Source organism: Drosophila santomea, chromosome X, assembly GCF_016746245.2.
Source record: "Drosophila santomea strain STO CAGO 1482 chromosome X, Prin_Dsan_1.1, whole genome shotgun sequence".
Classification (NCBI taxonomy): domain Eukaryota; kingdom Metazoa; phylum Arthropoda; class Insecta; order Diptera; family Drosophilidae; genus Drosophila; species Drosophila santomea.
The window spans coordinates 4,925,897-4,950,271 of record NC_053021.2 but is presented as its reverse complement, the minus strand read 5'-3'; the positions used below and the strand labels follow the sequence as shown (position 1 = coordinate 4,950,271).

At 37.7% G+C, this 24,375-nt stretch overlaps 2 protein-coding genes across 5 annotated transcripts in view; one reads left to right on the top strand and one right to left on the bottom strand.

Moving 5' to 3' along the window:
* Window positions 1-237: 237 nt before the first annotated feature.
* LOC120455292 (ras-related protein Ral-a) lies at window positions 238-15,414 on the bottom strand. 2 transcript variants are annotated; one of them, XM_039641332.2, is made up of 6 exons: window positions 15,142-15,414; window positions 5,575-5,756; window positions 5,345-5,505; window positions 4,315-4,489; window positions 2,778-2,901; window positions 238-1,695 (listed from the first exon to the last, which is right to left on the bottom strand). In XM_039641332.2, exons 2-5 carry the CDS (start codon window positions 5,725-5,727, stop codon window positions 2,785-2,787), a joined length of 606 nt encoding a protein of 201 aa, XP_039497266.1. In that variant the 5' UTR covers window positions 5,728-5,756; window positions 15,142-15,414; the 3' UTR covers window positions 238-1,695; window positions 2,778-2,784. The 2 variants fall into 2 exon arrangements, with proteins under 2 accessions (XP_039497266.1, XP_039497267.1); XM_039641333.2 differs by lacking the exon at window positions 2,778-2,901.
* A 524-nt stretch (window positions 15,415-15,938) lies between these two features.
* The window catches only part of LOC120457113 (serine/threonine-protein kinase tousled-like 1), a 61,356-nt gene continuing 52,919 nt past the window's right edge, over window positions 15,939-24,375 (top strand). Inside the window, exons 1-2 of one of the 3 annotated variants that reach the window (XM_039644326.2) lie at window positions 15,939-16,233; window positions 17,246-17,517. In XM_039644326.2, the coding sequence (XP_039500260.1) occupies window positions 17,446-17,517 (72 nt within the window). In that variant the 5' untranslated portion in view covers window positions 15,939-16,233; window positions 17,246-17,445. Of the gene's footprint in view, window positions 16,663-17,168; window positions 17,186-17,245; window positions 17,518-24,375 lie in introns of those variants that run through there. The other 2 variants (XM_039644328.2, XM_039644327.2) reach the window with 2 other exon arrangements.

Sequence of the window (24,375 nt, the reverse complement as noted above, 5' to 3'; positions counted from 1 at the left end):
AACTGGCCGATTTAGCAGCGAAAATAATATCCGGACGGCTGAAATTTTCAAGAAATCGAAGAGATTCCCGATTTTAAGTACTAGGCGAACAAAAATCCTAGTAGGTAGCCAACGATCCCTTTTTTTGCCTAAAATGGAGAGGCTCGCGTGTAACTGATTTCTTGTAACACTCCCAACAAAGGTACATTTCCATGACAATGTGCATACTTTTAGGCCCAATGCAGTAAAATAATCCTGTTTGGTTTTCATATTTTTTGTTTTATTTCTGAGTCAAGCTAAACGTACACTCCTCCATCAATCGACATTTTTAACTCTCGTAGTTGTAATTTTTATATTTATATACATGCATGTATATATTATAAAAAAAAATGCGGCTGTTTGATTTTGTTTCGGATATTCGCGTATGTGTTCGTAAGGAGAAAAGAAACAAATGGTTGAGTGCTCTAACTGTGGTTGAGTTTTTGTGTGTGTTACACAAATTTTCACAGGGGAAACTAGGAATACACTTCATACAAAACTTGAACCAACCATCATTTGATTGCATATTTAACTTATATATTTAATAATAATAATTATCATAATAATAATATCTTAAATATTACAATAATACAGAATGCAGTTTTACAAAAATAAACAAAGAAGCAAATCAATCGGGAGTAATTGCTAAACATACATACATATATTAGATGTGTTTCACGGCAAAGAAAAAAAGGTCTCCCAAGTTTGTCAGAAACGTTAGTTTACCATTTCTCGTTTGTTTTTGTTGTTTATAAATCCCTACTTATTTGCTTTCGGTTTAGAAAATTACAAAAATTGCATTAAAAATTTGTTTCGATTCACTTCGTTTACAATTAATAATTGGAGATATTTTTTGTTTCCTTTTTCCTCTGTTGTTTCTTTGCTAGCATTTGAAGTGTTTTATACTTTAAACTATTTTATATATATTTAAATATATATTTAGATATATTTATAAAAAGCTTTTCTGTGTGGTTTCTTGTTGGTTTGTGTGGTTTTGCATTTGCTATTAAACTTTAAAATATTACAAAAAAATGTATGCGTATATATAATTAAACAAGAGAAATATCTGTAGCAAGTTTAAAATTGCATAATTATTATGGGTTTCTTTAGGTGTCTAAGATTGATTATATTTAATATGTTTAAGCTTTAGCTGTAGGTTTTAGTTTTAACATTTTATTGTACGGGGGCAACACAAACATCGATGATTCAAAAGAAATAACTAAAAATAAACGACAGAATTTGTAAGCTGCTTGTCTGTGTGCTTCTCTCTTGATGTTTTCGGGAAAATTGGTTGCCTAAATCATATATTTATGTATATTACAATGCAAGTTAACTTGGATTACGTGTTTGAGTTCGGAGTGTGGGTGTGGCAAATAATTTTGATATTTGTAGCTTGTTTGTGTGTGTTCTGGTGTTCTCTAAGTTAATTAACTTGTATTAACATATCGTTCTGCTATCCATCTTCGATCCTGTGTTGGTGTTATCCGTGTGGCCGTTGTTGTGTTCCAAGTTGTTGCTGCTGCAGTTGTTTCTTGTTCATCGTATGGTTGTTGTCGCTTCTTGTTCTTCATCCTACAGCAGTTGGCAGCAATGAGAGTTGGGCTTCGGCGGCTGTTTCACGTCCGTCTGACGTTGTTTTTTACGCGATGAAATATCCCTGATTAGATCATAAAACACCTAGACATATACAAAAATTTTTTTTAGTAATTTCTTTTTGCAGTATATCTCATAATTATTTGAGGTAGTGGGGTTAAATAGTTTTTCTATAAATACAGAAATTTTGAAAAGTAGCTATAACCAATGTAGAAAAGATCAATAGAAAAGCAAGGTGTAAATAGTGTCTTAAACTATCTTTATTCACCAGAGAACCGGCTTCTCACAAGCGATACAAAGTTAGTTTCCAAACACAATGGATTTCATAGTTTCCGTTGTAGGTTGTAGGAAATGGTATTTTTATTCCAGTAAGATAATAATATTTAAAAGAAATTTTTTAAGAAATACCAAATCAATAAACTAAGTGAAAATTTCAGGCATATTCCAACAGCAAATTCAACCAAATTAAAATGCTTTGAAGAATTCAAAACAATCTTCTCTAAAAAAAGTGTTTGTATAAGCAAGTATGTGTTTTTACAGATGTATGTATTTTTGTGTAAAGTGTCAGTTGCAAAATATCCTCACTGCAATCATATTTTGAGTTATAGAAAAGTAGATGCATTGAAAAACCTGCGTAAAAACCTGGCGGTCTTTTTGTTTATTTTTACCCTGAAAAAAATGTTTATACATTTATACAAAACGTACTTTATAAAGTCTATTAAGAGTAAATGTTACCCAATACTGCAGAAATGCAATACCATTTACAATACCATTTAATACTATTTACATTACTATCGATGTTTTTCCACCAAATCTATCTATTCCAAATATATCCTGAGTTAGTCTTATTGAAAAGAACTTTCTCGTTAAAAGTTGGGCGTTTTTAGAAAAAATACCTCGTTTGTTAGTTTCATGTGTAGTTTTCGCAAACGAAATATGACACAAAAGCATATAAATAAATTCAACAAGCGAATTTGTAAGAAATATAGTACAACTCAACCAATTTCAAGTTATTAGTAAAATGAAAGAAAAAGTGCCCACAAGCAATTAAGCGGGGGTTAAAAGCAACAAATCAGAGTGTCTACGGGGGTTAGGTAGGTGTGTTCATATATTCATATAGGATAGATAATATAGATCGTATTTCATAGTGGAATAGTTGTATGCACCTAATGCCTAAAGGAGGGTACACTTAAGTCTCCGCTTCTTGCATCTATCTTTAGCACGCCCGCTCGTAGCTTTCGAATCTTCGGTTTTTCGTGATCTTATTTCGCGCATCAAATCAAAAAATACCTGTAATTGTGGATTGGGAATAAAGTCATATACAAAGTCAGCATCAGAGTCAATTAGTATTCGCAAATTATTATATAAATTAAGATGATCAAGGACCGAACCAACATAATTACACACATACACACACAACCTTTGTTCATTTTTAGATAAAGAACCATTAGCTTTTGGCAATTGTCAATACAACTAAGAAATAAAACCAAATAAAAAAAAATGTATTAAAGGCAACAACGTTGAAAGCATGGTAAATTGGGCTACGATATTTGGCAGTGCGTTTATATGTTGTAGCTGTGTGAATATTTGTGGGTGGTTCGCTGTGTAGTTGTACTTAGGTAGGTAACAAATTGTATGTTCTAAGAAAACTAGAACTCTAAGGCTATCATTGCTTCTTTCTACAAAAAGTATTGTTAAACTAGAAGAGGCATTTCAAATGAGAATACTTGTTGAGCACTGGTCTACCGAAATCTACGAGTATTGTCATTCATAAATGTGCAGTTTCAATAACAAAAGCTGACGTTTGTTGTGCGAACATTATTGGAAACCTATTTCATTACATATAAGTATTAATAATATTATTTAAAAGTATATATCTGAAGGCCCACAGTATTTTCCTGTCCCATTAGTTTCCCATTACAATAGAATTTATCATTCTATTTTCCTTATGGTTTGTTGCCTGATTAGATTTTTATATATATTTAAAAAGCATACTAGAAATGGTCAAACGAATTTTCAATGTCTTTGTTATCTGAACGACGCCTCCTATCATTATAATATAAAACACTAGAAATGCGAGTGTGTAACTATAAAGATAGATTGTATTTGAAAGAAAATGGCATAGAATAAACAAAAAGTTTGACGCAGCTTTCTCATATTACATAGAAATTGATCTAATATATAGGCTTCAATAAATTCAAGGAAAGAAATCAATTTTTTGTTATGATCCGCATTTAAATTATATTTCATTCTACGGAATCATCGCCTATTAAGCGAAAATATTAAGTCCCCCTTTAACTGGCAGAAATTCTTCAGTGAATGAATGTGGATTTTTCTTATCACAGTCTCTATAAATTGAAACTCAAACAACATGATAAGCAAACAACATTATAAACTGAGTGTTTTGCTAGCGAGAAAGTTGAGAATGCTCAGTGATGTTTTCTTTTAGTTCGTAAGTGAAACAAAGAAAAACAAATCACATCAAATAAACTATGTATGAAAACTAGTAAAACACAAAAAACCGTGTGCAGTTTTCGTTTGTTCGATTAACATTTTAGCTTGCCAATTTCCAAAGAGTTTTCATTTATTTCGCGGACAGATGGATCGAATCGGTGGTTTTGTGGTTGAGCGGGTGGTTGGCCACTTCTCCTCTGGAGTGATAGAACCAACACATCACATCTCGTCGGGATCTACACCACTCACCTTGTCCACATTTTCGCGGGTTTTAGCCGAGGTCTCCACATAGGGCACTGCCCACTGCTGCGCCCTCAGCTGGCACTCGCTCAGCGGCACCTTGCGCTTATCATTAAGATCGCACTTGTTGCCCACCAGCAGGAACGGTATGCTCTCGTCATTCTTCACCCGCAAGATCTGTTCTCTGCAAATAATGAACAACATCAAAAGTTTAGTTAATATAGTATTGAAAAGTATTGCGGTAGCATTTCATTTACTATCTACACCACACAGATTTGCGAATGTAGAAATAAAAACCTTGACAACACTAATGGATAGATAAGCGCACTTATCACCACTTTGATAGGAGTGACTCAACTCAGTACGTGTGTCGCTCCATTTAGAAGCCCGAGTCAAGCAGATATATTTATGTAAACACACTGAAGTGGACAGGCGAACGCATAAATAGTAGGGATCAAATAAATATGTATATACAAGTTGCCAAGTTTGAATACTCAATTAGGTCGATGGAAAAGGCCGCTTTAAGTGGGAGTTAAGGCAACGGAGCTTTTCACAGGTAGAATTATCGGAAGTAGGCACATGATATGGCATATTAAAGGTAGGACTATTGACTTTGGTGACTGATGTGGCATAAATAAGGGTGGTTTGGGGTTGAGCGTTGAGGGTTGAGATAGTAACTAGTTGTCAATGCGTAGTAATACAAACAATCTTTACCAAGTGAAATCCTAAAACAATCAAGTTATTTCAAACCAAGAAATGAATAAAGATTAATTACACATCGCACAAAAAATGAGGAGCCAACTGAACAACTCGTATGACTAATTAGCACCACAGAATAATACGAGAAAGATGAAAAAAACTGAAAAGCTTGTGTGCGAAATAAAACCGCGACACTTGTCCGCCTGAGAGGAAAGCAAAACGCGAGACTCTCGAGAGACCTCAGAAAAATGTAAAAAAAAAATTTTAAAAAAATGGTGGAAAATGCGAGAAAGCCAGGGGGAGAAGAAAATGCGCCCAGAGAACCGCTTGACACACTCACCTGAATTCCTGGGTTGCCTGGAAGCTTTCGTCGTCTGTAATGGAGAAGACGCAGAGGAAACCCTCGCCGCTGCGAAAGTAGTTGTCCCTGATGGCGGCATAATCCTCCTGGCCAGCCGTATCCAATATATCTATTTGTACTTCCTCGCCATCCAGCACAACCTATGGGTGGATTCAAAACAGAGATAGCTGTAGTATATACTCACGCTCCGTTCATTGGAATGGACTCACCTTTTTCCTATAGCTATCGGCCTTGGTGGGCTCGTAGTCCTCGACGAACTCATCGTACATGAACTGCAGTGTGAGGGCGGACTTTCCCACGCCGCCACTGCCCACCATGATGACCTTGTGGAGCGCCGGTCCGGCTGTCGGCTTCTTGCTCATGATGGCGGGATCGCTCACGCTCTGTGTCGCTGAGTGAGGGAAATACATCATAAATAACTAATTAAATAAATCGCTGCTTCCTGCTTTGGCCAGTCAGCAGAGGTCCAAAAACAGTGAAATACATATACGCATATTTCTCCTTGTCGTTTGCCATTTTTTCGGGTGCAGTTCACCTATGTATGTATGGTGTGAATGTTTATGGTGCGAATGGGTTTTCTGTAAATGGTAAGCTATGAATGGACAACGGCAAAAGAAACCACGATCGTATTTGTGTTACCCCGAATGAGATTGCAGCTGTCAACTTAACAGTCGACTCACAGGTTTGCTGATTGTTTTTGCCTCGGCTTTTCAGCTTTTCTCGGGGTTACGTAACAAACGAAGGCAATAGGAAAAGCCGTCAATAATTCGCCAAAGTACTTTTTACACTTTCAATGCTCTAGCATTGACATATTAAATTTAAGCACTTACTATAAGGAATAAACTTTAATAATATGGCTAACATGGCAAGTTAAATATGGAAATCCAAATAGGATAATAAATACAAGTAGTGTTGTTTGCGTAATATTGTTCAGTTAGTATGCTTTTTACGCATAGGGTATTCCTATCTTCGACTTGAAAACCCCGCCATTTCAGCTTGTTTCTTTCGCTTTGTTCGAGTCGCAAATGAAGCATAAAATGAAAAGTTCATTGAACTATTTACACATGGCGAAGCGGGGCAACAACGGCATCAACGGCAACATAAAGGCCAACATACAGCAGCATATTGCAGGCCGGGCCAAAATGACGCTTGGGTTTTGTTTGGTTTTTTTTTCTTATTTTTTTTTTGTTGCTGCCTGCAATTAGCCTTTGTGACCATTCACTCCATCGCCAGCCCGTATTTATTTGCTCACTGCGTCATCGATTGCAATAAATTGAGGAATTGAATACGACGCAATGAGGAAATATATTCTACATAAATGAGGCAAAGCGAAATCGAGACACACGTGGCCATTTGGCAGTTGGCCAATTTCCATTCAAGAGTTTAAGCATTCAGACTGATTTCTCACTTGAGTTTGCTTTTTACCCCAGCTTAACGTTGTTATTAATCCGCATTTGGATCAGGGTTACTAAGTATTTAAGTTACCAAACTAACCACAATGCTTGGCAGAGGAAAAACACAAGCCGCATTGAGTTAACTGAAATGCAACTGAGTTGAAATTATTTTCCATGGTTGTTACCCGAGATAAGCTACGAGTAGCTGGCTTTTAATTGTTCAAAACGCAAAAACTAAGGTCTTAAAATTTCCAGAATAAATGAGCTAGCTGTATGACTGTGCCAGCTAAATCGGCCAAATGGAAAAGGGTATTTAAAAATTGAGTCAATTCCCTTTAGCTCTGTTTCTTCCGCCTTTTCCTTTTATTTAGCTTATCTAGGCTGCCATTCAGTTTGACGCGGCGCTGGAAAAGTGGAAAATTGAATGAAAAGCGGGCAGGCAGCTGCGGATGTCCAATGAATCTGGAGGCAACAAGTAAGTCAGCCAAATGAAACAACGGCCAACAATTGTCCATCAGTCAACCAGTTGAGCCGCCACTGCGTATGAGTAATCAACGTTAGAGCTGCATGTCAATCAATTTTTACTCGAGAGAGCGCAAATAAAAGGCTTAAAATTGAACGGAGAAAAAACTTCCCACACCCATGCTGAGTCAATTGAATTGTCAAGGAGGATTGTTGGCCAATTGCTAACAGCAACAGCAACACCTGGGAAATAACGGCAGCGAACTCGTTTAATTGCATATTACGCATACTCAACGTTGTGCGAGCTTGACAACGCCACGGTATTGGTGGCCAAAAAGATAGGGAATTTGTATACAAATAATCACATATAATCAATGATACACATTGTGACACATTTTTACGGTCTTATAGACGCGGGAACTGCACTTTTTCTAAAATTAACATTATGGCCACTAACTGTATGGTCCTAAAAAAGAATTGGCATTCCAAAACGATTTGCAGCGAGCAAAGGAGAAAAAATAATAAAGTTGCTCACATGCTGCTAGGAATTTACCATTTTCAATTGAAATATCGCCGTTCCATTTGAAATCAATTTTCTTTCGTCGAAAAAAGTTGACTCGAAGTGAACCGTCTAGTTAAACGAGATATGGCTGCCATGGCTAATAGTTACCGGTTATGAAAACCAATTAAAGAACCCGAAGCTAACATATGAAGTGAACCTAATAGGTTTCCCTCAACTTGATCTACAACTTCGTGCACTTGCCATTAGCAAATAAAAATGTTTGGCTGTCTCGGGAAAACAACAAAGATTTTTTGGTGATTCTGCTGCTGATTAGATTATGTGGCTATTGGGAATTTGGATTGTGAAAAAAATAAATATTATGCGTAAACGCATATCGTAAAAACCAATTTAATTGTTGTAATAAATGGAAAAACAAAGCAGCATAGAATTTTTAGTTTTTTATGGCTGGCATTAAAACGATTTTCCACCTAATTAAAAGCGGGCAAAAAATAGAACGGATTGGCAAATAAAAGTACCAAAATTGTATACTTGTGTGTACTATAGACCAAACATTTCGTGGCCGATTTCTGCGTTTTGCGGAAATTTCATTTGTTACCTATGGGTGAAAATAATACAATCAAAGTCGTTTCACTTGCCATGACGTCAGTGTTTAGTTGTTTATACTAGTACACCCACCACCACGCCCGTAAAAACCACCCGGCTTTGTGCATAAATTAGCAAAACTTCTTGTTTGGACTCTAAACAAATACGGAATATCGCTGCCTCTACCTGGTGTGTCAACATATATTGCCTCTCGTGTTCATCAAATATGAGTTCTTTAGACTGCATTATGTTTGTCGATCAAGTCTTCAATAAACTAGAGCAATGGTTTACAATATAAATTTTCAATGAAATCTGTTGACCATGACTTTAGTCCACATAGGTAAAATATCTTTAAAAATCATACAAATAAATATGCACGTTATGATTTCAAATATCTATGAGCTCATTTATCATTGTCAAATATTTGCATTTCAAACACTTAAGCATAAGTATGTTTTCCAATCTTTTTGTATTTTTTATGAAACATTAACACAAACCAATTTAGTTTGAATATACTATATATATTGTTTGCTATTTAATAGGGATTTTGTTGATGCTGTTTTAAATATACGCTGGCCTTCTGAATTTGGTTTCAACTCTATCTTGACATGAGAAATCGTCGAATTTTTCATGTTACCATCTAATCTATATTTTCAAAGCACACATCAAATATTTGCAAACACGGCATTTATCTTTCAGTACATCAAAGGCTAAAAAGTTTGATTTTAAATCCACAATTTCTTTTCACCTTTTCTCGCACGAATGCCCAACACACTGCAATACTTTCATCGGCAACAATGTTTCCGCATTTCTCTCAAAATATATAAACTACCTATCTGGATTTGATACACTTTAGGTGAACTTTTCCTCCGGACCAATTATTTAGTATGAATAATCGAACTGTTTGGGCGATATTTATTTGGTTCCAAGTGATTTTGAACAGACCCTAGAAGCCAGCGATCGAGCGAATTTATGAAGTTTTTTCGCATTTATCTGCACATTTTCTGATAGAGATACGTATATATATATATATATGAATACATATATATTAAACCTCCCGGCTCCGTTGGGCGTCCGATTTGTTTATTACTCATATTATGGTTTCGCCCGTTTTGCCATTCGATTTCGATTTGATTTTTCCTTTGTTTTTCCGTCTATCCCCCCATTTATGTTATTTTTTGGTGGTGGGTTGCCAATGACGTCAGTTTTCTCCTTCTGAGTTCAGTTTTCCGTGCCTTTTCATGTGCTCGGGTGCTCGGCCAAGGTTTGCTTTTAGTTTTATTGTTACAGACAAGCCTCTCCTATTGAACATGTATGTAGGTTACTATCATTAGATTCAAAATGATGACTTTGATAGTACAAGTCTTGTAGTGTAGCTAATTTCGGACACACACTGAAATACTTTTCCGTTTTTAATCGATCAATTAAATATGCCAACCAACTGCGATCGAAATCCTTGAGAGAATCGAATCGACTTGAATCTATCGGTGTAGTATCGTCTCTAACGCTCGTTATCGAATGTTTACTGTACTTTTTTCTCCCATTTTTGTGGGTGGTTATCCAAGCATGATGTGTGGCATGTGCAACTCAAAGAGTTTAGTTTAATGCTTAAAGTGCACGAAAGTCTACGAGTTTACCGCTATTACCAGTTCCCACAAAACGGGCCTTTCGTGCCTTCTTTGCTCTCTCCGTTCTTCTCTTTGTCACCCTCTTCGCGTTTCTGGCCTTTAGCACTGCCCAAAGTTCCTTCGCCTCTTCGCCTCTTCGTTGCCATTATACTCGTACCATACCATTAGTGGGGAGGTTGCTCTAATGACACCTAGAAGGGGTAAATATTCGTACATTATGTATATCAGGTGAGCGATTGGAAGCCACCACTCCCATGTGATTTTCGAAAGATTTTCCACTTTTCGAAGATGGTTTTTGGGCTCTTCCCCATTTTTCTGAACTATTTAACATATTGGGTATCTTTTGGGTCTGGTATCGTCAGATACTACTACTACCATTTTTAGAAGCATTTTTAGCCAACAGTTTTCCATCCTTCGGATGCGTGTTGCGTGTGCTTCGTGAAATTCGTGTCAGAGTTCCATGTCAGCTCTCTTATATATTTTTTCTTTGTTTTGCTAGTTCCATTTTCCAGCCTAACTGTTAAATTAACACATTTATTTTCTGTTGATTTCTGTTTACTTTGGGCCTTGCTGGCGTTGTTATGGTGTTATTGTTATTGTTGTTGGTTGACTGCCCCCGTGTTGTTGTGGTTTGTTGGCTATAACCTTGAGGCGATTTTGTGGTTAACGAAGTAACAATTAGTGCAGAGAGAGAAAAAAACCGTCGGTTTAATTACTAATAATAATTAAAAACACCAAAAACTCGAAAAACATGTGTTCCTCTTTTGCTATATAATTAAAAATTATAATTTCCCGTTTTTCCATGTGCACGAAAACAGCTTGCCATATTTATAGACCGCTGAAAATGTTTATAGGACTACCCTGCAAGTTTATGGAAATCACTGGAACGCTGTTATGGCCGCAACTCACATGCTCCAGGCCCAAAAATATTTTAAAAAAATTTATACCAATTAAAACAGCAGGCGTAATTGAGCCACGCCTCCTATTTTCTGCCAAGTTGCTGCCTCTTTCGCCACATTTTTGACCATTTTTTATTTGTGTTTTGCTGCGCGATTGGCGGAATTTGCAATCAAGTCGCTGGTCTTCTGATTTTATTTAAATTTATTTGCACTTTTTGTGCTGCATTCTGCAAAGTGGAGAACCGTGATTTTGTGCAACTTCCGCACAAGATTAAGTTCAATAAACCGCCACATGTGCGGAAAAAAGAAGCATAATCCACGCACATTATTGTCTCATTTTGCTCCGTCTGTGTTTTCCTTAACTTGTCATCGCAACTTCTTTGACTTTGTGTGGGAATTTTGTGTTGCAGTCTTGTTATTCTATTTTTTGTACATCATTAAATGCAGGTCTGAAATGGTTGCAAGAGTGAAAGAGCACAACAACGGAGCATAGAGCACAAAGAGCATTAATCAAGCAGAAAAGAAATCTCTACAAGTGAACTTTTCTTGTTTCATTGAGGAGATGGCTGCCATTCCTTCGCTAGATCAGTTCAATGCACTTTTGCTATTAGGGCGAATCACACTGAAACAAAAACAATGTCGAAGAAACATGATAGCAAAGGCATCGAAGTAAAACCCATCTTATTACTCGACTTTTGGTATGATTGCGCCCCAAACGAATTGATTACGAAAACATGAAGCTCTCGATGGAATGCAATTTTTTCCAGCTGAGTCACAAAACATACATATTTCAATTTCTGGCATTTAGCATTTAATCGCCGATTTCAACGACGCTGCGCAGTCGCGTGCAACACTTTCAATGTCAAGTTTATAAGTCGCTTCTACACAGAAACAAAATATTTATAACAAAAAAAAAACATTATTTTTACAACACAATACAAATATATTGTGAGATATATTTGATAATGAGCTATATTGCCTTTGGTATTGGAGAAAATACAAACATTTATATATAAACTAAACTATTTATTTGGATCATTATAGTATCTGAAAAATAAGCAGCATTGATACGAAAGCGCTTACTTCTAGATACTTTCTCAGCGTTGTGCGTTTTAAATGCTTTCTGCGGCATTGACTCTTTGAACTTATGTACATTTTTACTGACCCCTCCCGGAAACTGCAGAGTATTTGTTAGTCTGAGAAAGTGTTGGGCAAAACTTGTTCACTTGTTGTACATTTTTTACAACTTTCTTTGGACGACAAGTCGAGGAAAACTTGCCAAGCGAAATGCGTGGCTCAGACTCATTTACAAAGTGTTTTATTTGGACGAGCAGGTTTGATCTGCCTTTGGAGATAGCGAAACTCATATTGTGTACACAAAACAAGACAAAAAGAAATAAAAACTCAATTCACACCGAGTGGTATATAAAAAATAGGTACATATACGAACAATGCGTGGGAAGTGTTTTCTGAAGCGAGGAGAGGATAATTAAAACCTAGGCATAGTCAGCTCTGATAAAAGATCTTCAAATGCGATGGAGCAACAACAAAAGCCATGGGTAAACACTGGAGAACACTTGAGAACCTGGCCATCAGAAATAAAACCTGTATAAGGTGTATAAAAATGTGCCAGAGAACTTTGGAGATGCTGATACGATGATGTAACAATCTTAAGCCAGCTAACAGATATGTGATTGCGCCACTTTGTTCGAAAAACTTACAAGATCACAAGATCTTCAAATGTTAAATGCTAAATGCTTTACAAACGGAAATCGTAGATCGGGAATGACGATTAATCAGTTAATTGGAAAATAACAAAGTCATTACACATGTTTAATGCACAATTTATTGACAATCAGGGCTATAAAAACGTATCTGGAAGACGTTCGATATAAAATACCGAATTATTAGGCAATTATGAATCATTATTATTGCCTTGCGGCAAAGCGAATCTCAGAAAGTGTGCATTACTTCTGCATTAGGCCAACACTATCATTCGTACAAAACAAACTTTAATGTGGGCATAATGGACTTGGCCAAGAAGAAATCTAGAAATAGAACCCATTTTCCTGATTTGTCTCCCTTGACAAACTCCCATCAGAAGAGAAATTAGAGCAAATCACAGCTTGATGGCTATAAATTAGGCTAAGTTGGCCAAGTTGCGCTGTCTTCTGCCTTCGGGCCAAGTTAGCAAATGCCGGAGATGCCAAACAAAAGATGAGAAAAATATATACAAAAAACTGTGTCACTGCGAAAGATCGTGTAGATCATGGGTCTGTTCTTTTTTATCTTGTATGCTACTTCTATCGTTAATCTATTCTCGCCCGACAGAGACTTATATTTGAAGAAGTCAGAGTTGAAACGGTTATAAAACCGTTCTGCTGTATCTTCCTAATAAAGTAGTATATTACACTTCAACTAGATATATTGCTTACAGTTTTAATAGCGACTTGGTTTCTTGAAACACGAAAAGTCCACGTAAACGTGTCTAATTTTCTACAGCCTGGCATGGAACCATTTCGCGAGAACTTGGACCTATAAATCAACTTTCTACAAACAAATTTCCGTTAATATTTCGACTTTTATAGTACTCCATCCAAGCCAATGAATACATGTTTCGAATGTTTTTAAAAATACCGAAAATAACATAGTAAATGTCAAGAGCAGTTATTGATTATTTTGGATGAGCTCAACTCAGAACGCATTTTTTCGCATATTTCAGCTATTTGGTTTTATTGATGAGAGCTTTCAACGCCCCTTGGAAACCAAACAAACAAATAGTAATTAGCAAACGTTGGGCAAAGGGGGCGACACAGGTTAAGAACAAATTGTTTGGAATTCCAGAATCATTAGGGCGTTAGGAGTGAGTCAGAAACAAATTAAATTATTCAATTAAAAACAAGCTGGCACAGAAATTGATCTTGAACTTGAGCTTAATTAGAAACTGTAAAACATGAATTCAAACAATTTTTCTGTGTCACGTTTTTCGGTTTATCAGTTTTCCTTTTTTTTTTTTGAAAAAAGATGGAACATGAAGATGCGGATAAAGTTGAAGCGGATTAACGATTACCAACGAGATCATCGTGATGATCTAACGCTAATGTCTAAGTGGCTCTCCGATTAGCAGCAGAACCCGAGAATTGGCACGTTCGTAGAGATAATGAAAAGTGGGAAAGAAGGAGAGATTGAAGCGGAAAAGGGGTCACTGCGAAAAAAGAAAAATAACGCCCCAAAGCGAATGCCATTAAAGTCGATCTCACAAAATAACTGAGATTAAAAAACGACAGTTTCTGCAAAGTTTCGTGCATTTCAAAAATGCCTCAGAAGGAACTCGAAACTCATTGTTTTAAAAAGCATGTGCTTAAAAAGTTAGTCATTGAGTAAAAAATGTTTTAGCTAAAGAAGAATAGAACAAAAATCCGTAAATTAAACAGTTATTTGGATATTCGTATTAAAAACGTTAAATTATTTCCAGTACTTGTGATATCAACACAATTCAACCGAAAATTCGGCAAACGGTATTTAGAGCGGCGTAAACGAGATCGTAAAGGGAAATTGGGATAAAGAGAGGTTTAAAAGGGAAAGGGGCGATGGGGGCGTGTGCGTGCGTGAGTGTTCGTGTGTGTGTGTGTATGAGTCAACGCGCAAAATGCGGGCGGCGACTGCACCTTGCATACCCCGCAAAAAGAGAGGGCGATAAAGCAGCAGAGAGCAGCAGCGAGAGCGAGAGAGAATAAGGTCAAGCGGGGTGCGGCAACAAATATTTCCGCTGATAGCCGTTGATAAAAGGCTCTCTCTGCCCTTCTCCTTTCCTTTCTTTCTCTCTCGTTCGCTCTGCTCTGGCTTGCTGAGCAGTTCTCTCCTTTCCTTTATTTTGCTGAATGAAGCACACACACAAAAATGCAAAAATGCCAAGCGCAATCCCTTTTATTTAGTTTACATTTAAATATTCAACATAGCAAAAAACAGCAGAAAAAATTTCACTTCAGTTTTTTTTTGGTCACCTCTTGCTTTGCACACAAACACACACACATCCACTTTCTTTGACGTCGACTGCAACGCCGGCAGCGGCGCCTTTTGGCGGCTTTTACAAATGTTGTTTATAAAACAAAAAACTTCTTTGTATATTCCTTTCTGGCAATTATTTGGCTGCATACACCGAGATAAAAAGAAAGTATCTTTCGACACGGCAAAAAATCAAGAAGAACAACATACGAAATTATGCGTAATCACTCTATATTGCTGTAGTTGTAAATGCTTCTGCTTCTCTTTTCTCCTTTTTGCGTACTTCGTTTTCTTCCTTCCTTTTTGTGGTATTTTGCGCGTCCGCTTTGGCCAGTCGCTTCGTTTGTTGTTGCTTTGCTGTGTAATCTCGCACTTGATGCACTAAACTAAACAAAAAAAATAGTTGTAGGCGCGATCAGAGAATCGGAAACTGATGAGTTAACAGGATCGAAGCACAACAATAAATTGTCTGCTTTTCGGTTTCTCTTCTCGTTCGCCGCACACCGCAATTATAGTTCCGTTGGATTTGCTTGCTTGAAAGAAACTAGTGTGAAAGTGGAAAAATACCACAAAAGTGGACCAGTGTGACCGCGTTGCTATTGATCGATAATACCAAACACTCTAAAATCCCAAACAATATGACAAAAATACCATTTTAACACCGTCTTGAGTCCCGTTTATACAATGGTCGAGCTTTGGTGTGAGCTTTGTTTTATCAAAGCCATTGTTAGTTAATAATTCAATTCAGCAAATACCCAATTGAAGCTTCTAAATATATTAAATATGTGGTCACCCTAAGGCGATCTATTGATTTTAGAGATGAACATAGCGAGGTGGGTGTGTTTGCTAAGGCTAGTTGGTGTGCTGGCTACGCTGGTGTGTGTACTTGGTGAGTGGGGCAAGTCCCTAGTAACTATGGTTTGTGTACTCGCTGAGTAACAGGTGACTACTAAACCGCTACTTTAACAGTCACAATGGTGCATGTTAAGCGCACTCATCGTTCCGCCAGATGGCTTCTTTGCGCACACGATTTGGTATTTTTTTAATACCTACTTACAGTATATTTTTAGGCCATTTCTGCGTGTGTGCGTTCGTGTGAATATTGTGAATATTTTTTTACTGTGAAAATAGACAAAAATCGGCTGTGAAAAACCGAAGTAAACACATTTGGGTATCATGGCGATGGGCCCTTAACCTTAACCCATCAGTGCCGTGCCGACAGTGCCACGCCACAAACCCATACCCCAAAAGAAACAAAAGCGAAAAAAAAACAGAACAACAAAAAGCATTGCAAAGTTGCAGCCTCTGAAAGTTTAAAACAATCCCCGATCCGATCGGAAGCGGAAGATATATGCTCGCTACACCAAATGGCATGGTAAACACCTCTCGTTCACCCCAAAAATGTAAAGTCGATATCGGAAAAGCCGTAGAAATCGCACAATTCCTTAAATCGCAAACTTAACCTCGCAGCGTTGTGTGCAAAAACGGGGAGAAAAAGAAGGAACAAAAAAAAAAAAAGGCAGCGCAAAGCAAAGCAAACGAAAAGCGAAGCGAGTGCGAGCGGGATAGCGAGAGTCGAGTGAAAAGAGTCTCGTATTGTTGTTATTGTGTAGTGGCTTTTATTTTATCTCAGCCGGCGATTTAATTCTCTCGCACTCACACAACCACACGGGAATAAAAGTAAATTCAAATAAATACACTCGCAAAAACGAATTGGCACCAGTAGCAAATCCAAAAAACATATATGTGTGTGTGTGTGTGTATGTGCTTAGGGGCAGTTGGAGGCGTGGCGCTATATATATATGTATGTGTAAATGCGTATATGGCAATTAGTAGATCTAGTTGGGCCGTTCATCTTGCTCCTTTCCGCTATCGGCCTCGCTCTTTGGTCTGCATTTTCTTACCGAGTGTGCAAGGAAAATAACAAAAAACCTCACTCCAATTGGAGATTCGAGATGCCGATCTCTAAAGCGCAGGCAACGCAACAACAAAGCGCAAAGCGGCAAGAAGAAGCGGAAAAGAGGAAGATTCGGACTAAGACCTATTGGGATTTCATCTGGGAACATTAACCCTTAGGCGGGCTAAAGTATTCTTTAAATTCTATTGATAGATTGTACAACAAATACGTATTTCTTGTAAAACGACGCCAAGTTTTCCAGTTATACATGAGTTTATTAATAAAACTTTAACATAGCAAAAAACAAGTATTTCACTGAAACACAATTGATAATATATATTTGGTAATTTTTTGTTTGGCGCTATAAGCGCAACAAAAACGTTGATAAGATGAAATGCCTGCTGATAGGCGACCTTATATAAGTCACAAAGTGCGTGCTAAAAATATACATATGGCAAAATAGCGATTTTAAATTCATTAATTTTTTCAGATGAATTTGCCACTTTATTGCCATGGCTCTGACAAATCTTGTCGCATTCATTGCCGACATTTGCAATCGATCATTAAATCATTATCAAAATGTTGAATAAATAAACCAACCAACGACCACAAAAAATCTCAGAAAAACTCTTTTATCTGAATCGAAAACAAGAAAACAAAATTCCTATCGAAGGTAATAATCACATAGTAATGGATCAATTTCAAACTTCACTGAATCCACGGAAACAGGAGCTTCTGGAGGCTCGATTTATTGGAGTGAGGGTAAGTGCGAAAGATTACTTATATTTAATAAACAACAACAAAAAGTTATATGGTATATTATGCCGAGGCTATGTTGCTTCTTTCCATTTTGATTCACCATTATCAGGTTGCCCCCAATTTCTCGCTGTGTATGACGTCGCATAGATCGCCGCGATTGGCTGTCAATGGGATGGCCCCTGGAGCCATCGAAGGGTTAATGGCAAACGGTTATTGCACTTTGGAACTTTTCTTGTTTCGTCGAGATGCACATGCAGATGCAGTTGTTGTTGCAGATGCTTTTCCGAAGTTTTTGCCCCTTAATGTTTTCTTTTTTGCACTTCTTCCTTGGCTTTGTGCCGCTTTGAAGCGCAAGAAGAGGTATGAAAATGTGAAAAAAAGGGAAAATAAATTAGCATCGGCGGATGGGAGAAGAGAGAACAAGAAAAATGGAGAAATGGAGGAAAATGGGCACAATTGTTGGGATAATGCAAAGATGAGGCTGTGTGTGTGTTTCTGAGTGTGGGAATGTAAGTGGGGGGAGATGGGGGAATGGTACCCAACCACCCAACCCTTGTTGTTCAACACCACACCCCTATATTCCGCCCACTTCTGAGCTGCTCTTCAATGGGAAACCACACCAAAACAAATCGTGCAGGCAGTTTGCTTGAAAATTGAAAGAAACTTTATTACCATGACTTAAGGGGTTTTTTTATCCAGCAACTACAACATTGAATCTATTTGTAGATTCCATTTGATTCATTATGTTTGTGTTACTCCACTTTTTGGGCAGTGTAGGTCTTAATCGCAGTACTACCACAGACGCACACATGGCTACCACCTTGTCGTTGTTGTTGTCAACATTTCGTCACACACACACACACATACAATCACAAGGCAATACATAAATGCACGGCACTCGCAGTACATAGGAGCACATAAGGATGGGGACCACACACAGACACATAGGCATATTCGCACCACCCACCTGAGAAACTCACGGAATGCCTCTACACCACCCACTTGCCACCCATGTAGCGCTCCTCTTTTTGCTCTATTTGGTTTTTTCGGGCACTGCTGCTTCTCTTTTATTTTGTATTTTGCCACGTCCCTGCTCTTTATGTTTGAGTGTAATCGAATGAAAGTGCAAATGAAAGAACAGCTGATAAGCCCAATGTTTCAGCGACAGAAGAATCTGTGAAGAAAGCCAGACAACAGTGGGAAATGGTAAAGACCCGTTTAAATATAAGGTTTTAAGGAAAATGTATAATGTATTCAAGTCGAATGTTTGCTAACTTCAGATTTGCTATTAGGCAAATCTGGTGATAAGATGTTTAAATCATTTATATTTTGCTGACCGCGAAAAACTTTTCAAATATCGGCACTTATTAAGATATCGATAACAGCGGGAAAACAGAAAGCGAAAATAACAGCATGCAGTGCACTTCCGCATGTTACTAACATTGCCACTGACGTTTCGCCGGCTGTCTTTCTCGCTCTTTCTTTTTTGCCATTCTTTTAGCTTTGCTCTTCCTCGCGCTCTCTCGCCCTCTCTTTCCCTCTCTTTTTTAATGTGGTCGTAGGTCGGGCGCTCTGCCGACGCTGACGTCGCGGTTCCTCCTGTTTTTTACTTTCAAGGAAAGTCTAAAAAAGCAGATTATAACAAAAAAAATGTATTTTTTATTTAAATTAGTTTAATGCAATTTAAATTTTGAACGTCACTTTAATATAACGATTAAAATATATATGTAAATATTATTAAACAAAAATTAAAATTTGTTTCAAATATTAACGATCTTAAAATACAAAACCACGCATTCTTTAGTAAACAATTTTTTTTTAACAAGAAAATCGTTCAATAAACATTCAAAGGTTTCACTGTCTTTAGTTCAATACAAAATTGAGCCAAAGGATTAATGTTTTGAACACAAATGTAAGTAAATTTTGATCAAGGATTGTTTTGAAAGGAGAAATGCCAAAAATAAAGTTTTGCTTACATTTTCTTAGTAGCGCGGAAACAACAATATTGGAAAATAAACGTTGCTTAGAAAAAAAGGTCAGAAAAGAGAAGTAAGGATTTTTCCAAGGAAATCTGAAAAAGGGCAATAAAAACAACAGCTTTTCGGGCAGCATTCGCGAAACCCAGCTGCCGCAGTCGACGCCAGCAGCGGCTGCGGCAGAGGCAGCGACTGAGGAAGACGAAGCTGCGTTTTTGGCGACGTTCACCGGCAGTTGTAAGCGGTTCGTTCTCGTTGTCGCTTATCGCAGTTTGTCTTTTCCGAGTTTTCGCCTTCTAAACAACAACAACACACAGCAGCAGCAAAATAAGGAAAATCAGCAGAAGAAGAAAAATAGTAAGAAGCAGACAGAGAAAGCAGAGCAAAGACTGAGGGACGTCGGCTAAGCAGAAGGAGTTGCAAAAGAAAATCCCGTAAAAGCTAGACACAAAACTGACTGGGACGTAAAAGCGAAGAATAGGCGGAAAAGTGGGTTTCCATCGGCGGACTTCTCCACACATTTCCACGCCTCAATGGAGTTTCTGTTATAGCCGCTGTTATCGATATCGTTATCGCATCACCGCTTGTTGTTGTCATCGGCGAGACTAAGAGAGTGAGAGAACAAGAGAAGCGAAGAAAGCTAACGGAAAAGAGAGAAAGGCCATTGCAGAAAATGCAATTTCTCTTCTGATTTTTTTGAACAATTTTTTTTTCCGTGCAGTGCTTGATAGTGCAAAAATCTTTAGAACAAGTATACAACAAAAAACAAGGAAAATTTGAAATATGAAAACAAATCCGTGAAAAGTGTGTGCCACTAAAACAAAATTACTCCGAAAGGAATTAATTGATTCGTTGAAATCAGAAATTCAGTAAAAAAAATATACCAGTTGAAGGAATAAAGATAATACAAAGTAATAAACAATGACTAAAATAAAATACAAATTGTTAGATCTCCACATAAATAGTGAATAAAGCAAAGATCACAAGTTTGTGTTAAATAAATACATTAAAATAGGGAATCCTAGAAAAGCTGCAATCTCAAAATTAAAAGCAAAAGCCCAAACAAAACGACAGAAATAAACAGAAAGAGGCAGCGAGAAAAGAAGAGAAACAGCAGAGATGCCTGTGGTAAAACAGCGGAAAATGAGCCGCTTTAAGGTTAGTCCATAAAATCAAAAGGGAGTCGTGATTGGGAGGAATGTATCAATAATACCGTATTAAAAAATAATTTATACTAAGCAATAACGTATCCCCTTCTTTATATACCTTTTTTTTTTTTTTTGCCTGAATAGAACATTTTTATAGAAAACTGGTCAAAATCTTGAAGCCTGAGTGGCACAATTAGAAAACCTCATTTCTCTTTTGTCTAGCTCTTCCTCTTCTCCGGCTACTTCATATTCGGCCACTTAATTCTTGGCCATACCAATGAAAAAAATCTAATACACCACAAAAAACACAAACAAGTTGGAAAAAATTCGTAGTAAGGTGAAAAAAATTCGCAAGTTCAATGAACTTGCCATGAAAATTATACGCTGCCAGCTCACGACGACAGAAGAAATGGTCAAGGAAGGGGGGCGAGCAAGGAAGAGAGGAGGATAAAGAAGCGAACAAAAAGAAGTTGAGGAGAAAAAAAAGGCAAAACTAGTCATGCGTCGCTGCTGCTGCTGCATAGATTTTGCGAGTGCGACCTGACCTAAAATGCAAAAGTACTTTTTTCTTTCGTTGAGCTGTTAAAACGACACGTCTCTCCAAAAATGACTGTTACTTAACAGAAGATAAGAAAAAGAAGAAAAAATAAAGGGTAAAGAAAAGCTGGTGGACCGAGTTTAAGTATGTCCGGAAAATCATCACTGTTGTAAGAAATGAAAATAAATTTTTTTTTTAAACAGTTTTGGGTTGACCTAATGATTTAATAGCATAATCTGGGTCAAGTTAAAGAATTTAAATTAAGAAATTAAATAAAACTTCTTAAACTATGTTTAAATATTTATATTTAAATGTATTTCTATTTTTAATTTTTTCACTCAACTTTAAGTTAATCCAGAATAATTTCCGAAATTCTAAAATATAATTATTTAACTTAACTTTGCCGTCATTTTAGTAGAATATTAATATACACGTTACTCTTCAAGCAATTTGATTAAGTAATCAGGAAGAAATGTTTCGTTTAGACTGAAATTTGCTTTACGAGCTTTGGGGCGTTGGAAAAGTGTGTGGTAATATGTATCCTAGAAGAGGGTTGGGGGTTTCGGGAGATTTTTAGGCTTTTGATGTCCACAAAAGGCGACGACAACTGCGGCTCACTGGCGCCCCCTGGAGGACAATACCATATATGTATGTTCATTCTCTATACATATATGTATGTACCTTTTTCGTTTTATTTTACTTATTTCTCGCTTTTTCTTGTGCTGATATAAAGGAGATAAGAGAGAGGGGTGTTGGGGATGGGCGCATTTTATAGAGAGAATTTTGGATCTGTTCGGTTTTTCAGGGGGTTCGCATTCGTAGGTGCCGCCATCTGTCGGGAGGGGGTTTTTTTTTATGAGTTGACATCACAACGGATATGGAATTTTTCAATATTTACGGTGGCTGGCACTGCTTTTGTTGTTGCTGCTGCTGTTGTTGTTAATGTATGCAGCTCACACGTACACTGGGAGAAAAATTTTTGGTAGGGGTTGGGTGGTGCGCAAAAGCACCCACCCTCGCAAAGCCCCTGTTTTTCCCTACGCCCCTTGAGAGTCTCCTCTTCGTGCTTATGTAAGAATTTTCAGCATGTTTCGCTTTTATATACTTCGAGTGGGCGTCAGTTGGGCGAGGAGGGTGAAAATGGGGCGGGGCTGCCCACGCATAACACCCTTAGCCTTATTTTCCCTATTTTTCCCATTTTTTTCTGCCATTTTCAGCAGCCGCACACCCATCTCTGTTATCCCTTCTGTTTGCTATTGTTTTTGGTTTGTTTTCCTTTTTGGTTATATATTTGTAATTTATTTAACTGTTACATCCTCATCATCGTCGGGAAATGCAGCTTTGCCCAGCTATGCGAATTTGAGGTGCTGCCAAAAAAATGAAAAGTCTTAACGCATCAAGAACTGGTGCCCTTTGGAGGTGCTTTATCAGTATTACGCATACGCCGTGTGTGGCGACAGCAAAGCACGTAAAAGTAAATATATTTAATGGGGGGAATGGAGCAGGGGGGAGCGGTGGAGGGTTGTGTTGGGTTGAGAACAGGATTGAGGCTTATATATATTAATAATAGTATGCAACTGTTGCACATGAGGCGGATGCGCAATGATTGCACTGTAATACTTACGAAATATTAGGTATACGTTGTTGGTTGAAGTAAATTCAAGAGCCAAGCTTAGTAGAGAATATATATATTGCCTTGGCTTTCGAGTGCCTTAGGTAATTAAGCTTACGATTGTTATATGCTGTGAGTTTTTATTCGCACCTCATCAAAAGGTTACGTGCGTGAGCCGAATTGCCGTGTGATTTGTGATAGCTTTAGCAAAACATATTCGACTTTTTAATTTAGTTAATTTGCACATTTCGTTTTGCCGATGGGGGAGGGGGAGGGCGAAAGGCATTTGCGATCAGACTAGGAGCTGCCTGAAATAATTTGTGCTATGTATATATGTATATAATTTCTATGTACTTGAATGTGGGGGAGGTGTTGCCATATAGACCAGGAACTAATATAATATGCGTTAAGTATATGCCGCTCAACGCACACACACATACACTCGCACACTCGCAGTGCCATAATTCAAGCGTGTGTATGTATGTAAGTGTGGCTTTTGTATAATGAGAATCGTTGGCCATCGCATTATACATATTTATATAATTGCATTTTGTTTGCTTATAAAGGATGTACCCACACCCACAGAGATGTGTGCATACACATACACAAGCACACTCGCTCAAAAGCACACATTTATAATGAGGCGAGGGTGGTTTTAAAACTTCTGCTTCTTTAGGTAATTTAAAATTTTACAAACTGTTTACGGCTTTAAGGCTAAAATGCACAGCACAAGGAGTGTTTTGACTTGAATAAATAAAATACAACTTCTGTCGTTTGTTAAGAAGTCTGGGAACTTTATAAACTATCCTCGACGCCTGTCACCCGTTCTGTATGTACAACTCTGTGGTCTACTCAGTGTTTGTCCAACATTTGCCAGTCATAAAACCCCCCAACGACACAGATGCATGCAACATATATAAGCCATATTCACAGCACGGAGATTACGATTTTCGCTGGGATTTGGCAATTGAAAATTAGCGGATTAGGGCTGATGCCTCAGCGAGGTTTCACTGTGATGCTGTGCGGGGGTGTCATTGCGGTTTTTGGGGGTATTTATTTTTAAATGGTTATCACTGTTATGCTGAAATATTACTGGAGAACTACACATGTACACGATGCTCTTCCACTAAAGGATGTACACGACAATTTGGTTTTTGAAAACGGTCTGTTGTCCTTGTACCAATGAAGTACAAATGTTATTCGTCCTTCGCATTAACACTACAGTAGGATCGAAACTTTTTACATTTCAACAAGTATTATTGGCTAGCTTAGGAAAGTACCACTGAAGACTTTCGTGCCAGTGTTTTTATCAATGTGTTGGCCTCTGTGTCAACTCACGAGCTCATCTCCGAGTGTCCTGCTTCTGCTACTACTCCTGCTCCTGCTCCCTGTGTATGTGTGGGTGGCTCTGTGTGTGTTCGGTGTGTGGGTGGCTCTGTGGCTGGGTTGCTTAGTGTACTGCCTCCGTGGCTCGTCGGCTGCATGGCAACGCAGCTCGACGCATTTCAGCCGGATGCCTCCAGTGGCAACCAGTTAGTTTTGAGAGCACGGAGAACTTAGAATGGAATGGCATGGTATGGGATGGGT

What these genes read in the sequence shown, in the direction of transcription:
- LOC120455292 (XM_039641332.2), bottom strand. Translation starts at nt 5,727, where the DNA reads ATGAGCAAGAAGCCGACAGCCGGACCGGCGCTCCACAAGGTCATCATG. An exon ending in CCGATAGCTATAGGAAAAAG is followed by an intron (nt 5,506 to 5,574) that starts GTGAGTCCATTC and finishes ATCCACCCATAG; the next exon opens with GTTGTGCTGGATGGCGAGGA. An exon ending in CCCGCGAAAATGTGGACAAG is followed by an intron (nt 2,902 to 4,314) that starts GTGAGTGGTGTA and finishes CCACAATTACAG; the next exon opens with GTATTTTTTGATTTGATGCG.